Source organism: Daldinia loculata, assembly GCF_022478755.1.
Source record: "Daldinia loculata strain CBS 113971 unplaced genomic scaffold F4817scaffold_40, whole genome shotgun sequence".
Lineage (NCBI taxonomy): Eukaryota > Fungi > Ascomycota > Sordariomycetes > Xylariales > Hypoxylaceae > Daldinia > Daldinia loculata.
This window is the reverse complement of record NW_026054894.1, coordinates 46,702-59,748: the sequence shown is the minus strand read 5'-3', so window position 1 is coordinate 59,748 and position 13,047 is coordinate 46,702. Positions and strand designations below refer to the sequence as shown.

At 46.9% G+C, this 13,047-nt stretch overlaps 4 protein-coding genes across 4 annotated transcripts; 3 read left to right on the top strand and 1 right to left on the bottom strand.

Annotated features, from left to right (window-relative positions):
* The first annotated feature begins 1,740 nt into the window (after window positions 1–1,740).
* F4817DRAFT_182936 (uncharacterized protein) lies at window positions 1,741–2,252 on the top strand. The gene has a single exon (XM_049298378.1). It carries the CDS (start codon window positions 1,841–1,843, stop codon window positions 2,108–2,110), a length of 270 nt encoding a protein of 89 aa, XP_049157070.1. The 5' UTR covers window positions 1,741–1,840; the 3' UTR covers window positions 2,111–2,252.
* Window positions 2,180–5,936, top strand: F4817DRAFT_182926 (glycoside hydrolase family 55 protein). Its single transcript, XM_049298377.1, has 2 exons — window positions 2,180–2,192; window positions 2,630–5,936. Exon 2 carries the CDS (start codon window positions 2,704–2,706, stop codon window positions 5,467–5,469), a length of 2,766 nt encoding a protein of 921 aa, XP_049157069.1. The 5' UTR covers window positions 2,180–2,192; window positions 2,630–2,703; the 3' UTR covers window positions 5,470–5,936.
* Window positions 5,937–6,351: 415 nt separating this feature from the next.
* On the top strand, window positions 6,352–7,411 carry F4817DRAFT_317834 (inositol phospholipid synthesis and fat-storage-inducing TM-domain-containing protein; the record flags this gene model as incomplete). The annotated part of the gene is made up of 2 exons (XM_049300850.1): window positions 6,352–7,221; window positions 7,310–7,411. The coding sequence occupies 2 exons, from the start codon at window positions 6,352–6,354 to the stop codon at window positions 7,409–7,411; spliced, it is 972 nt and encodes a 323-aa protein (XP_049157068.1).
* Window positions 7,412–7,702: 291 nt separating this feature from the next.
* F4817DRAFT_182889 (uncharacterized protein) lies at window positions 7,703–12,116 on the bottom strand. The gene is made up of 6 exons (XM_049298376.1): window positions 11,948–12,116; window positions 11,143–11,867; window positions 10,742–11,089; window positions 10,623–10,692; window positions 8,187–10,571; window positions 7,703–8,118 (listed from the first exon to the last, which is right to left on the bottom strand). Exons 1-6 carry the CDS (start codon window positions 11,972–11,974, stop codon window positions 8,110–8,112), a joined length of 3,564 nt encoding a protein of 1,187 aa, XP_049157067.1. The 5' UTR covers window positions 11,975–12,116; the 3' UTR covers window positions 7,703–8,109.
* Window positions 12,117–13,047: the final 931 nt, after the last annotated feature.

The window sequence follows — 13,047 nt, the reverse complement described above, 5'->3', positions numbered from 1 at the left end:
ATGCATAACGTACATGTAGTATAGAGATTGCTCAACGATGAATTTATAGAAGCGATGTTGAACAGGTGTAGCAGCTCAGCGTGTCAAGCATATTACATACAGCGTTATGTGACCCTAATCCTAACACATCCACGGCATACGCAAGCATTACGCTTAAAATGAGTGGTTCGATCCCCGCCGTACATGCACATACACACTAGTTAACAGACGTACAAACATGAAATCAAGTAAGAATTTTACATGATATTTGTCCCTGCCTCCCTGGTAGACCTAGTAACAGCTGTTATCGTGTCGTTCCACCAAGAAGTTAGCTAGCTAAATCATACATATCGAGGATAGGCGAAATGTAACCGATGCATAAAACTCGGTTTGGACTCGAGGAACGATCTCATCCAACGGTCCTATGTATGTTTTCGCGGACTGCTATTGTGTATGCTTACACGGATAAGACGTAGTGTAAGTACAGGGACAAGGGAGGAAGAACATTGAAGTTACTCAGAACACCTATGGACCAGTCGATCCTCTCCGTTTGCCGGAGGTTTACAGTTTTAGAGCTTTTAAGGTCCTATCGATAGCAATAGCCGCCGTGGTTCGCGTCTGAAACGCCCAGAAGCTTTGTACTCCATCTGCCACGGTATTTACAATAACCGAATCGCTTGCTTTTATCCTATTATGTTTTTATTCGATAAAGGAATCTGATAGAAATACAAACAAGAATTTTGTGGCTCTTATGACTAGAAAATACATGGATATCTGGAAATTCTGTGTTGTTGTAAGAGGTACGTACCGGCCTACCTAACCGAAGAGCTGGATATCTCAATTGAGCTATGATAGGCCACAAAGCAATCCCAGGGCGGATCGCCAAGGGAACCGATATGCAGGAACAACCGCAACCATACTACCTATGACGTGATGTAGACATTATGATAGTAATTTGATTTGTAGATGTCTGACGTTGAAGATTTCAGCAGTTGTAGATTGGTACTTAAATATATAATATTTAAATCTAACGTGTCGGAGGCCATCGCACTGGGGTCTTCTGTACCTAGCCTCCTATTAGATTTTACTATCCTTTTCCCCGAGCTTGTGTTTCCTTCACCACTATGTATGCGATTCCTATCGTTTTCAAATTCTAACGTAAATTCGTCTGGGGCACTGATCTGTATTATCCAATGGCCGCGTCATACCGGACGGGGTTCACGAACAGTTTGTATGGCGGCTGAGGCCCTGTCAAGATCCCAAAGTCTAGTCTAGGTCTCAACTGTCTAATTTGAGGACCTATGCCTTAGAAGCGTTCCTTGGCTGGGCATAGAATGGGTCAACAACGCCTGATGTGGGCACCGGCAAGCGACATGATTGCAATGACAAGGGTCTATCTTCCCTATGATGATCTTGACTGATAGATGAGAATAATTGAAAGCCATTATAGGAACCTATAGAAATGGTTGCCTAGTTTAGGTACCTAGGTACATAAAAAGGACCCTAAAAACCTACATTGAAAAAGAAAACGCGAGATGCAGAAGCTGCTAGCCAGTGCTTGCTAAATCGGGAATGCATATTGGATTTCATTGGACCACAAGGTCACACCTGTTATATCATGACCATGGGGCAATTGGATCGAATCTCACAGCTTAGGGAGAATTATGCAGGTGGAGGTAACTACGTCCCGGGGGTCCTCGACATGGGGTCTTGGATTGATAAAGGCTAAGAGGTTTAAGAGGCAAGCAAGCAGGCAGGTACGTCGTAGGTAGGTACATACCTCATGACAACACAGATGGCAACTCCTTCGGTAGTCACCTAGTCACCCAGTCACCTAGGTAAGGTAGGTACGTATAAATGCATGCGTGCATCAAATATTTGCCCTTTTTGGTTGCTCAGCGCCTGTGCCTTGTCAGTGACTTTTGTAATCCCCTCTCAACAACCCTTCATTTCCTATCACCCTTTTTTCTCTCAGTCATCTCAGTCATATTCTATTCTTCATTTCTCGATTCCTTTTTTCGGCACTCTTTTTTCTTCTCTTGTCTCCTACGATCCTTTTCGCCTAAGTCACTCATTCAGTCGTTCATTATTAAACAAGTCCAAAGACCCTAACTATCCCGACCTTGGATAGGTCAAGGCAAGGTCATTGATCCTATTGACTACCTAGACAGAGGGAGTTCGTCAACAAACACCAGCAAGATCTATCGTTACTGGTAAGTCTTTGATCCAATCTCATCTTTATTGTACCCTTTTGTTCTGCACACAAACACGTTACGTTCAATTCACTTCTTCGTTATCCTGCACAAAGCCTACCCTCTTGTCTGTCCCACCCCAGCCCATTCATGAACAATCGCTATTGTTCACCAACACTCGATTCACGAGAACACAGTCATTAGCCACCCATTGTCCGAGGAATCAAGCCAAGAGTCAAAGGTTCTATTTGCAGATACAAGGCTGCCTACTTAACCTGTCGCTCTTCTCCTCTCTACTTCCCTACCACTTTTTTGACCTTCAAAATTTATCCCACTACGTACATATTCATAACCATCATCTTGATTTTCCTTCGTGCGCATATTTATAACTTCACTACTTTCATTTATTCTGTCACGCAAGCAACCTCCCTAGAGGAGCAATCACTAATCTTGGATAGAACTGTCGATATTGGCCCTTAAGCGTGGAAGGAGTCTAAAATTCCACATAGGTATCGCTGGTACTACTATCAACATGGGACTTTCAAAGTTCTTTGCCGTTTCTTTCTTGGCTGCCCGCCTGTTTTCTGATGTTGCGGTGGCTGGCCCGTCGGCAACAACCGAACTACAGGTAGGCAATGCCGCCTCCAACTACTGGGTTGCCGACATCAAACGTCAGGGCGTGGCAGTATTCGGACAAGCCGACTACAAGGTTTTCCGCAACGTCAAGGATTATGGTGCTAAGGGAGATGGCACAACTGATGACACCGACGCCATCAACAAGGCTGTCCAGGATGGACAGAATCGATGCATCATGCACTGTGATTCCCGAACCACCGCTCCGGCCCTTCTGTACTTCCCCCCTGGTGTCTACTCAGTGAGCAAACCAATCATTCAGTCTTATTACACTCAGTTCGTCGGTGATGCGCTCGATATCCCAACACTTAAGGCAACCGCGAACTTTGATGGCATAGCCGTTATCGATGCCAACCCTTACGATTACAATGTCGATCCAGCCGCGAATTGGTATATCAACCAGAACAACTTCTTCCGCCAAGTCCGCAACTTCATCATCGACATCAAGGATATGCCGCTCAACAAGGGTGCTGGTATTCATTGGCAAGTCGCTCAGGCCACTAGCTTGCAGAACATCGTCTTTGAGATGAACCCTGATACTAGCGAAGAGAACTTGCAGAAGGGACTGTATATTGAGAATGGATCTGGTGGCTTCATGGCCGATCTTACATTCAACGGTGGAGGTATCGGGGCTGACATCGGCAGTCAGCAGTATACCTCTCGAAACATGACGTTCAATAACTGCAACACAGCTATCCACATGATATGGAATTGGCTTTGGTTAATGCAAGACGTGACGATCAATGGTGGAAAGCTTGGTATTGATATGACCAGCGACAGTCTCGATTCCATCAAAGTTGGATCATTGCTCCTTGTCGACAGCAAGATCTCGAACGTCGAAGTCGGTATCAGCACCCTCTACAAGACCGATCAACCGGACACCAATAATACTCTCATCCTGGACAACGTAGACATGACCGAGTCTGTTCCCACCGCTATCAGGTACGCAAAAGATAACACTACCGTGCTTGAAGGAAACCAGAAGATTGTAGGATTTGCCCAGGGTCGCCAGTACACCGGTACGACTGGAAAGGCTGTTCAGACCAACAAGCAAAGTGTTCGCAAGCCTGAGGCTCTTCTAAATAAGGATGGAAAAATCTTCACACGCGTCAAACCTCAGTATGAGACCGTCTCGTCTAGCAAATTTGTCAGTGTAAAGTCAGCTGGAGCTAAGGGTGACGGCAAGACCGACGACACTGCTGCAATTCAAAAGATTTTCGATGGTGCTAAGGAAGGAGATATCATCTATTTCGACCACGGCGCATACCTAATCTCCGACACGGTCAAGATTCCCAAGAACATCAAGATTACCGGAGAGATGTGGCCCCTTCTCATGGCCACAGGTACCAAATTCGCCGACCAGAACAAGCCGGTACCTGTCTTCCAGGTTGGCGAGGCCGGTGACATTGGTGATGTTGAGATGTCCGACCTCATCATAGAAACAAAGGGATCTCTTCCTGGTGCTATTCTCATGCAGTGGAACCTGGCTGGTTCCGAAAACGGCGCTGCCGGCATGTGGGATGTGCATTTCCGTGTTGGTGGGACTGCTGGGACTGAGTTGCAGTCCGATAAGTGTACCAAGAACGAGAATGTCACGACGACTGCCAACCCTGAATGTATGGGCGCTTTCATGATGCTCCATGTCACGCAGACAGCCTCGGCCTACATCGAAAACTGCTGGTTCTGGGTCGCTGACCACGAGCTCGATCTCGAGGACCATAATCAGATCAACATTTTCAATGGTCGTGGTGTGCTCATCGAGTCGCAAAAGCCTGTATGGCTTTGGGGTACCGCTTCGGAGCACAGTATCCTATACAACTATCAGGTCTCCAATGCTCAGAACGTTTTCATTGGGGTGGCTCAATCCGAAACGGCCTACTATCAAGGTAACCCCCAGGCCCCAGACGGCGCCACTGTTCTCGAAGGCTTCTTTGATCCGGATTTTTCGAAGTCCTGTGACGGCTCTTCGAAAAAATGTGCTCGCACTTGGGGTCTTCGCGTCACGAACTCGTCGTCGGTATATATCTATGGCGCTGGTCTGTACAGCTTCTTCGACAACTATGACCAAAAATGCGTAGACAAACAAAACTGCCAGGATAACATGATCAGTATCGAGGACTCTACTGGAGTCCACCTCCTTGGTATTAGCACCAAGGCCTCGGTAAACATGATTACCGTCGACGGTAAATCGGCTGCTCTTGACAAGGACAACAGAAACAACTTCTGTGCCGCTGTCGCTAAGTTCGAAGTCAATGCTGTATCAGGAAACCAGCCGGAACCGAGCGATTCCGGAGAGGGCTCAACCACGGCTCCCGCCGAAACTTCGACGTCAGCCTCAGGAATAGTCCCATCCGGTACTGACACAGTTCTCCCAACGTCAGGCTCTGGTTCCGGCCCGAGCACCGGCTCGGGTCCTTCAGGTAGCAGTTCATCTGTTGTCGCCACCGAGACTCAGGTTACGGCTACTCCAGTGTCCACACCTGCAGGTAGCTACGTTCAGCCTGGTGTGGATGCAAGTACCGAGACAACAGCGGTGGAATCCCCGACCACTCTACCAATCCCGTCAGAGACCCCAAGTGGTGGTGCTGGTGGCGATGACTCTGTTGTCACGATTGTTGTCACCCAAACAGTGACAGCGCCGGGAGTATGCTCCCAGGCACCGTGAAGTACGGTTACTAGGAGTGATACTACTCGGAGCTATTCAACGAGCACCGCCACCCGAACTACAACCGTAACTTCAAGTGGTTGCGCATCCAAAACGGCGCATGTGAAAAATTCTTGAGATGAGCAGGGATGTCTATTCGCGTGATTTTGACGAAGACCTACATTCAACGTCCCTAGTCCTATATGTTCGCTTCTCTTGTGGCCCTAGTGGCATTTAAATAGTTACATTTTCACTTGATTCGGAGTAGGCAGGAAAGGATATCAAGGTAGCCAGTCCATGAGGATGGCCGGAGTTCAGATGATTGATAGGATCCATTTCGAGATACCACTTAGTACTTGGTGCCCGTGAGATTATCAGTATCTCGGGGAGGGAAAGTGACGGTCAATAGGACCCTGAGTTGCTAATCGCTCTGTATTCATGAATACCAAATATTGATTTTATTGTTCACGTACTTTTATGACAGTCTCGCAAGTGATGTAGAGCCCCTTAAACAAATGCCCACATTGTGGAGCCTGGAACGCTAGTAAGAATTTGGAAAAATGCCTAGGTACTTGGGTACTTCTTAATCGACGTATGATACTAAACGTCATCGGATGTAACCTAGCTTTCTTTCACCCTTCACCAAGGAAATATAGAACTTCTTCGAATTACCTACGTGTCGCATAAAAAAAAAGTCTTCAATTCGAGCAGTTCATTGTGTGTACTCTCTACTCTCATTTTACTTAATAGCGCATGCTTTCATCTACTTCCATTCATTTCCTCAATAGTTGACACGTACCAACAAAGTACCAACAAAGCTTTTCTAACGCCAATGTTGCCCTCCCAACTATCATGACTGATAACAACATCACCTCTTCGCTAAGATCACGACAGCAAGCCAACATGGCCGCCGGTAGCAAAGCAACCGGTTTTTCATCGTTACCGGACGATACCGCGGGTAGACCGACGTATCCCCCTCCTTCGAAACGTAACTCGCCGTTCCTACCGACGCCTCTCGAAACTCTGGTGCTCCTCGTGTTCCCGATACTCCTCACGTTCGGCACCATATTCTCAATCATCAGCCCGCAAACCAGGGCCTCGCCGTACGACCCGACGGGCCACTCACACGTGCCCAGCGCGGCACCGAGTTACTTCGCGCGCAAGGACAACGTGTTCAACACGTTTTTCGTCAAGCGCGGGTGGGCGTGGATCAGCGTCGCGTTCGTGACTTTCGTGCTAACGCACCCGGCGCTCGGGGCGCAGCGAAGGAGAATACACGCTGCGGCTAGGTGGGCGCTTATCACGGCGTGGTGGGTGCTCGTCACGCAGTGGTGCTTCGGCCCGGCGATCATCGATAGGGGGTTCCGCTTCACGGGCGGTAAGTGCGAGGTCGCGGAGGAGGCGGTGGCTGAGGGCTCTGCTGATAAAGCGGATGCGTTCACGGCTGTGGCGTGTAAGGCCGTGGGGGGCCGGTGGAGCGGTGGCCATGATATTAGCGGCCATGTGTTTCTGCTTGTGCTGGGGAGCTTCTTCCTGCTGCAGGAGGTGGGTTGGGTTGTGTATCGCGCGGGGTTCGCGGGGGGCCGCGAGGAGAGGTGTGTTGTTATGTCTGATGGCGCGGTGAAGGGCGCGAGTGTTGAGGCGGAGAGGGCGCATCCGGTTGTGGATGAGGGGGTGCTGGGGTTTGGAGGGAGGTTTGCGATGGGGATTGTGGCGGCTTGTTTGTGGATGTTGCTTATGACTGCTATTTACTTTCACACGTGGCCTGAGAAGGTTAGTTTTACCCTGCTTCTTTTTTTTTTTTTTTTTTTTTTTTTGCGGACTTGGTGCTACGGATGTGCTTGCTGACTCTTTACGATAGTTGACTGGACTGTTGGTTGCTGCCGTGGGCATTTACACTGTATACATACTCCCGCGGTGGATACTGGGGTTGAGGACGCTCGTTGGACTACCTGGGATATAACTTGCGGAGGAGGGACTAGGGGGGTTTACACATGCATGGCGGTTCGCATAGCATCGCGATGAATTACGAGTTGAAGATAATAGAGTATTGTATTTTGAAGCCCGGGATGATTATCCACGACGGCTTAATGCTATTTTGAGATTACATAGACTAACATGTATTAAATTACCGTGGAGTAAGTTGAAGATAACTGTTATGTTATAATAATGATACTATCTTGGGTATAGTAATTAATCCTACAGTAAGCATAGTATTCCAATTACTAGGAGTTAATGATAGGATATATTATGACAGAATATAAAACTTATACACGACTAGCCTAGGGATTTACTTGGTATGAGCTTCATATAAAAGCTAAGCCTCTGCCCCTCGCTTGCGTATGATCTTCCAAGCGAGTAGATCGGATTTTCTAGGAAGCTAGAATGGTATGATAAGATCCTATAACTAACGCTTCTTATACTTTTGCAATTTCTTTCCCTTTCCCCGCCTCCTCTTCTCGCAATAATATCTCTCCATCCCCTTCTTCATCCTCGTTATCCGATAATGATGTCTCCTCCTCGCCCTCTTCTCGCCGTGGTAATAATGATGTTGTTCCTTCTTCATCCTCGTTTTGCGATGATGGTGTCCCTTCTCGTGATACGTAATCCGGAGGCATGCAATAAGGGTTGTGAACCCAAGTTTCTTCAAGGTCGATTTTGTTAGCCATTCTAGCGACGGCTATTAGCGAGTCCACTTTGGGGCCGTCTAACTTCCATATATCCCAGATAGGTCTTACTAGCTCCAAACTAATCGCCATGGATCGGTCGTACGTATACCAGGTTATGGAGTCGTCGAAGTTGTGCCTTTCTTCAACAGTACTGTATAGTTTCGCAAAAGCATCCTCGGGCTCCCGGACAAGACGCAGAGCCCGTATAACATCTACAGCCCCCTTTAGGGACTCAAACACCCTCGATCTCTTGTCTCCAACTATCTTTTCAAAGTAACTTGCCTCTTCTGACATAGTCAACCAAGGTGTTTCGGCGTTGACATATTTGCTTATCTCCTTAAAGTTGATATACGTAGCAATCTCTAGAACTGGTATGAGCTTATGTGCGATATGTCTAGCATCACTGGCGGGACATGAGTATTCTTCAATAAGGTGGTAGATGAATTCTGCGGGCTTCCTTTCCGGTTCTTGGAGTTCAGGCTCATCCTCATCTTCTTCATTCAAAGTGCTCTGCTCAGCAGTGATCTCGAAGAGTCCAGCATAGTCGGGAGGTTCAAATCTACCAACTGCTACCTCTAATCCATTAGTATTATTCCCAAGCGTCGGATTTGTTATCGTAGCCTGGGATTCGGTGATGATAGTGTCTTCGAAGCCGGTATCTAGACGTCGGGCATACAAGGCTTCAATCGGTACAGTGCTGTCATCATCTAGAATATCAGACGCGATAATACCCGCCATTGTCCCTAATTCTTTGGCTATTGTACCCGCTGTGCGACCTTTCGGATCTAGCAAATGAATATCTGCTCCGTGCTGCATGAGGCTTCGAATGATATTGTAGCGGCATAAGGACGAAGCCAGATGTAGCGGCGCCACTCCAAACTTATCCACCTCGTTGACAGGGGCTCCGGCCTCGAGCAGTGCGATTGTAACATCTAATGAACCCCGAAGGATAGCACAATGTAAAGGGGTACCGTAGGAGTTGTTCTTTAGGTTGAGCAGCGGGTTATTTTCGAGAAGACACCGGACAATGTCTAGATTACCGTGATAGCAAGCCCAGTGTAAGGGTGCCATTCCATATTTATTGGTGTAGTTAACGTCTGCTCCTTTAGAGAGGAGCAGGTTGGCATTGGCGGCTGAACCGCAGTAATGAAGCGCAGTCATGCCAAACTTATCCTCCATATTTAATAAACCAACATTCCTATCCAAGAACCACGAGGCTACCAACTTGGAGGGACCGGTCACTGCCAAATGAAGAGGTGTGCGTCCAAAATTATCGTATAGGGGTTTGTTGAAGTCCATGTCCTTTGCAATAACTTCTATAATTCGCAATACCTCAGGAACGTCACGCCGAGATCCGATCTGAGCTGCGAAGTGAATTGGGTGAGTGAAGTTGATCGAGTTTCGAGGGTCACGGAAGGGTGTGATAGCTATTCTTTTCTCAGCCATACAAAGGGCATAAACCACATCTGCATCCTGAAAATCTATCGCCTGCATTAGAGCTGTCATTCCATTCGGTGTTGTGGCGAGCAGATCATCTGACTCCTTTAGAATAGAAACAACAGCTTCTAACGATGTATAACGATTATTACCATGCATTGCGATACGTTCAAGGGAAGACGAGTAGCTTAGTGCACAGCCATACGGCACTTCGCTCTTATAACCGGCGGCCAACGCAACTTTAAGGAGGTCCGATAGAATTTCAGGGCAGTGGTATTGTACGGCTACGTGTATCGGCGTCCATTTTGAGCGATGGTCTGCTTCAGGAAATTGATCCGGAGCGAATGCTCTCGAGCAAGGATTTGCGCCAAGCGAGATCAACTGACGAACAGTCTTGATACTGCCGACTGATATTGCAAACACTAGTGGACTTCCGAATAATCGTAGCGGATATTGGTTGTGGGCAATATATACCGACTTGGTCGGCTGGTCTAGCGGTAACTGTTCTCCATCCCAACTTAAGCGTTCTAGGATCTCTGATTGTTGGGGATTATCTTCGAGCGCAAATAGGAATCGTAGAATATCGCATTTGCCTTCAGTAGTCTCATCAGATACCACTATTACCTCTAGCCAGTAAAGGATGGTCTCGACATCTCCTTTACAACACGCTTCGACTAACTGCGAATATGGAGTTGCGGCATTGTTCTGTCGAAGTAAGTTGACTATTCGTTCAGCATAAGTCTTTTCGGTAAGATAAGATTCAGAGGGACCATGTGGTGCTAGAAGAGATGCGAAGGTTGTCGCAACCGCATGTCCAAGTCTCTCAGCAGCTAAAGCTAATTGATGAGCTGCTTCGAGATTAGGAGAGTCTCCAAAGCCGAGATACTGGCATAATGCAAGTTGCCAGGCAGCATCACCGTTCCGACTGTGCGAACTGTTGTAGGCTCGACGTAATCCTTGATATATATGTACCTCATGTTCCCATGGGATCTCTTTACCATTCTCAGGGCGGAACATCTATAAAATATTAGTACACATCAACTCCGGTTGGCAACATCGGCTTTTTACTTCATAAGACCATTCAGAATTGCCGAAATGAAGTGCCAGATCAGCTTGCAGCCCCTGAACTCCAACAGAACTACCCAGTTGTTAGATACACTTGACATAAACCCCAGAAATTTACTCACTGCCACTTCGACAAAAACGGGAGTTTCGTAAGATTGGAGATGCGTTTCGTTGGATCTACTTGAAGGGTCATATTAAACGCCGAGCGGATGACGCTGCCTTGTAAGTTTACTTTTGAAAAAGGTATCGATGCCTTTGCTAGGTCTAGAAATCGATGTGGAATTGTTATAATAGGTTCATTGCTATCGTCAACAGCCCGTGGTTCGACCTTCGCGATATAATTCGTATATTCATCGCCGTCGAGGAATACTTCCCATGCTAAAATTCCAAATGCCCAAATGTCACACTTAATAAGCGCGGCTCGGTCTATTGGACAAACCGTCTGATTATGAACTTCAGGAGCATTATATCTAAAGAGGAGTCAGTATTAGACGAAACTCTTAGGACGGAAAGGGGTACTAGCATGAACGTGCCCACGTATTTCAGGTATCGTTCGGGGTCTTCGTTCCCAGTGACAACCAAGGAATGGCCAAAGTCCGAAATCTTAGCTATGGATTTAGCTGGGCGGTCCCACGAGTGAAACACGAGTACGTTATCTAGCTTTATATCCCCGTGAATAATACCGCAGAGGTGGAGGGCGCTTGTCGCCGCTGCAACGTCGCCTATCAGTATCTCCTTTTGCGCCACTGATGTTTCGGACTTGGTGTGTTGTAAGTATTGACGAAGTGTACCGTAAGGCGCATACTGAACAAGCAGATACGGCGCAATCCTAGATATACTCACGTTCCAACCGTAGCCAATCACTGTGAGGATATTAGGATGGCTTCGAAGAGGCTTGTGTCGCATAATACGAAGCTCAAGGATGATGGATCGAATACGGCGCCGAAATATGCTGTCATCGGGCGACAGGTTGGCTTTTAAATGCTTTATCGCTAGAATTTGATTTCGCACGACACAGCGCTCAACGACGAAGGTCTCTCCTTCGCCAACGACATCCTGGCGTTCAATCTCCTCATATGGGATACGGCGTAGAGAAAGCGTTTTAACAGTGTCAAGGATGTCATCAAGGCCATTGACCTGGCCAGTTTGGCTAGGGTTTGAGAATGCCGCAGAGCTGAGACTGGATACCGACGTCCTTGACAAGAAGGTATTCCAAGTTTCAGTCGAAGCTATGGCCAGTGTCTCGTCCTTGTATGACTAAGTCAGTATGTTGACCATATTATATGGAGAAACAAACACTTTACGTGCTGGTGGGTGGGTTTGAATACATTTATCTGCCTCCGTTCCGCTTCCATTGTCTCCTAATAGCGTCGATATAACGTGCAAAGGGAAGTTTTCAAGTGTTCAGAGCCAGCCCCCAATTTTCAAACCAGCTGACGGGACAGCGGGGACATGGGGTATTGGCATGGTTCAATACAGCCTTGCTAAGGTATATTTATATATGGACCAATGGTGTTCATAAGCTGCCCTCAGCCTGCTTCTGCATTCACATTAATAACATAAAAGGTGGTAATCTCTCGGCCTGCAGCATACTGATAACCCCTTTCCCTCGTGTAACCCCCTATCACTATTATATTTATTTTAGATTCACCCCCATCCGGGGGTGTGTAATGGATCCTCTTAGTATCACAGGTTTTACTTTGGCAGCTATTGACACGCTTTAGAAAGTTAGCCAGAAGACAGCAGAGCTCGTCTCCAACTTTCGCGACTTTGATCACGTTAGTGAGATCTCTTATAACAGTACCAGCATCGCCCACGGCAATTCAATCTTCTTATAACTCCGCAGACGACTCGAAAGAGTACTTGAAGCTACAGCAGGCATTCCGAACGCAAGTCATTAACGTGTTGGAGAATACAACGAAGTATATTTAGAACTTCAACTCAACCTTCTGTTAAAAATTTCTATGATATAGGGGCGTTGTTGTGGATAATCATAACTTATACGTGTATAGCGCCCCTTGGCGTGGAGCCCCCTTTTCTGAAAGAGGGGGGGGTTATCAACCACTCTTATCCTTCAGTATTCACTTATTAAGGGTATAAAATGGCATATGTTAAATTAACACGTAAAGAAGTACGGAAAATTATGAGAATCTCCAAAAGTAGGATATAATCCCAAATAGCTCAGTATTATGAATCGCAACGAGGTGCGACGAAGTTCCTGTGCAATTCGCCTATTAAAAGCTCTTTATTATATAGATGCTCTACGTTGGCGATGCGAATCGCTTCGCGCAACACGACGTATTTCCCTGCAATTGATAAGCTGCCTCAAGGAGGGGATGCGTGATAGAAAGCATTATATTAAATAGTAATTTTAAAGTAATAGGTAATCTATCAGTTTACGTGATGCAGAAATTTGAAAGAAAAAAAA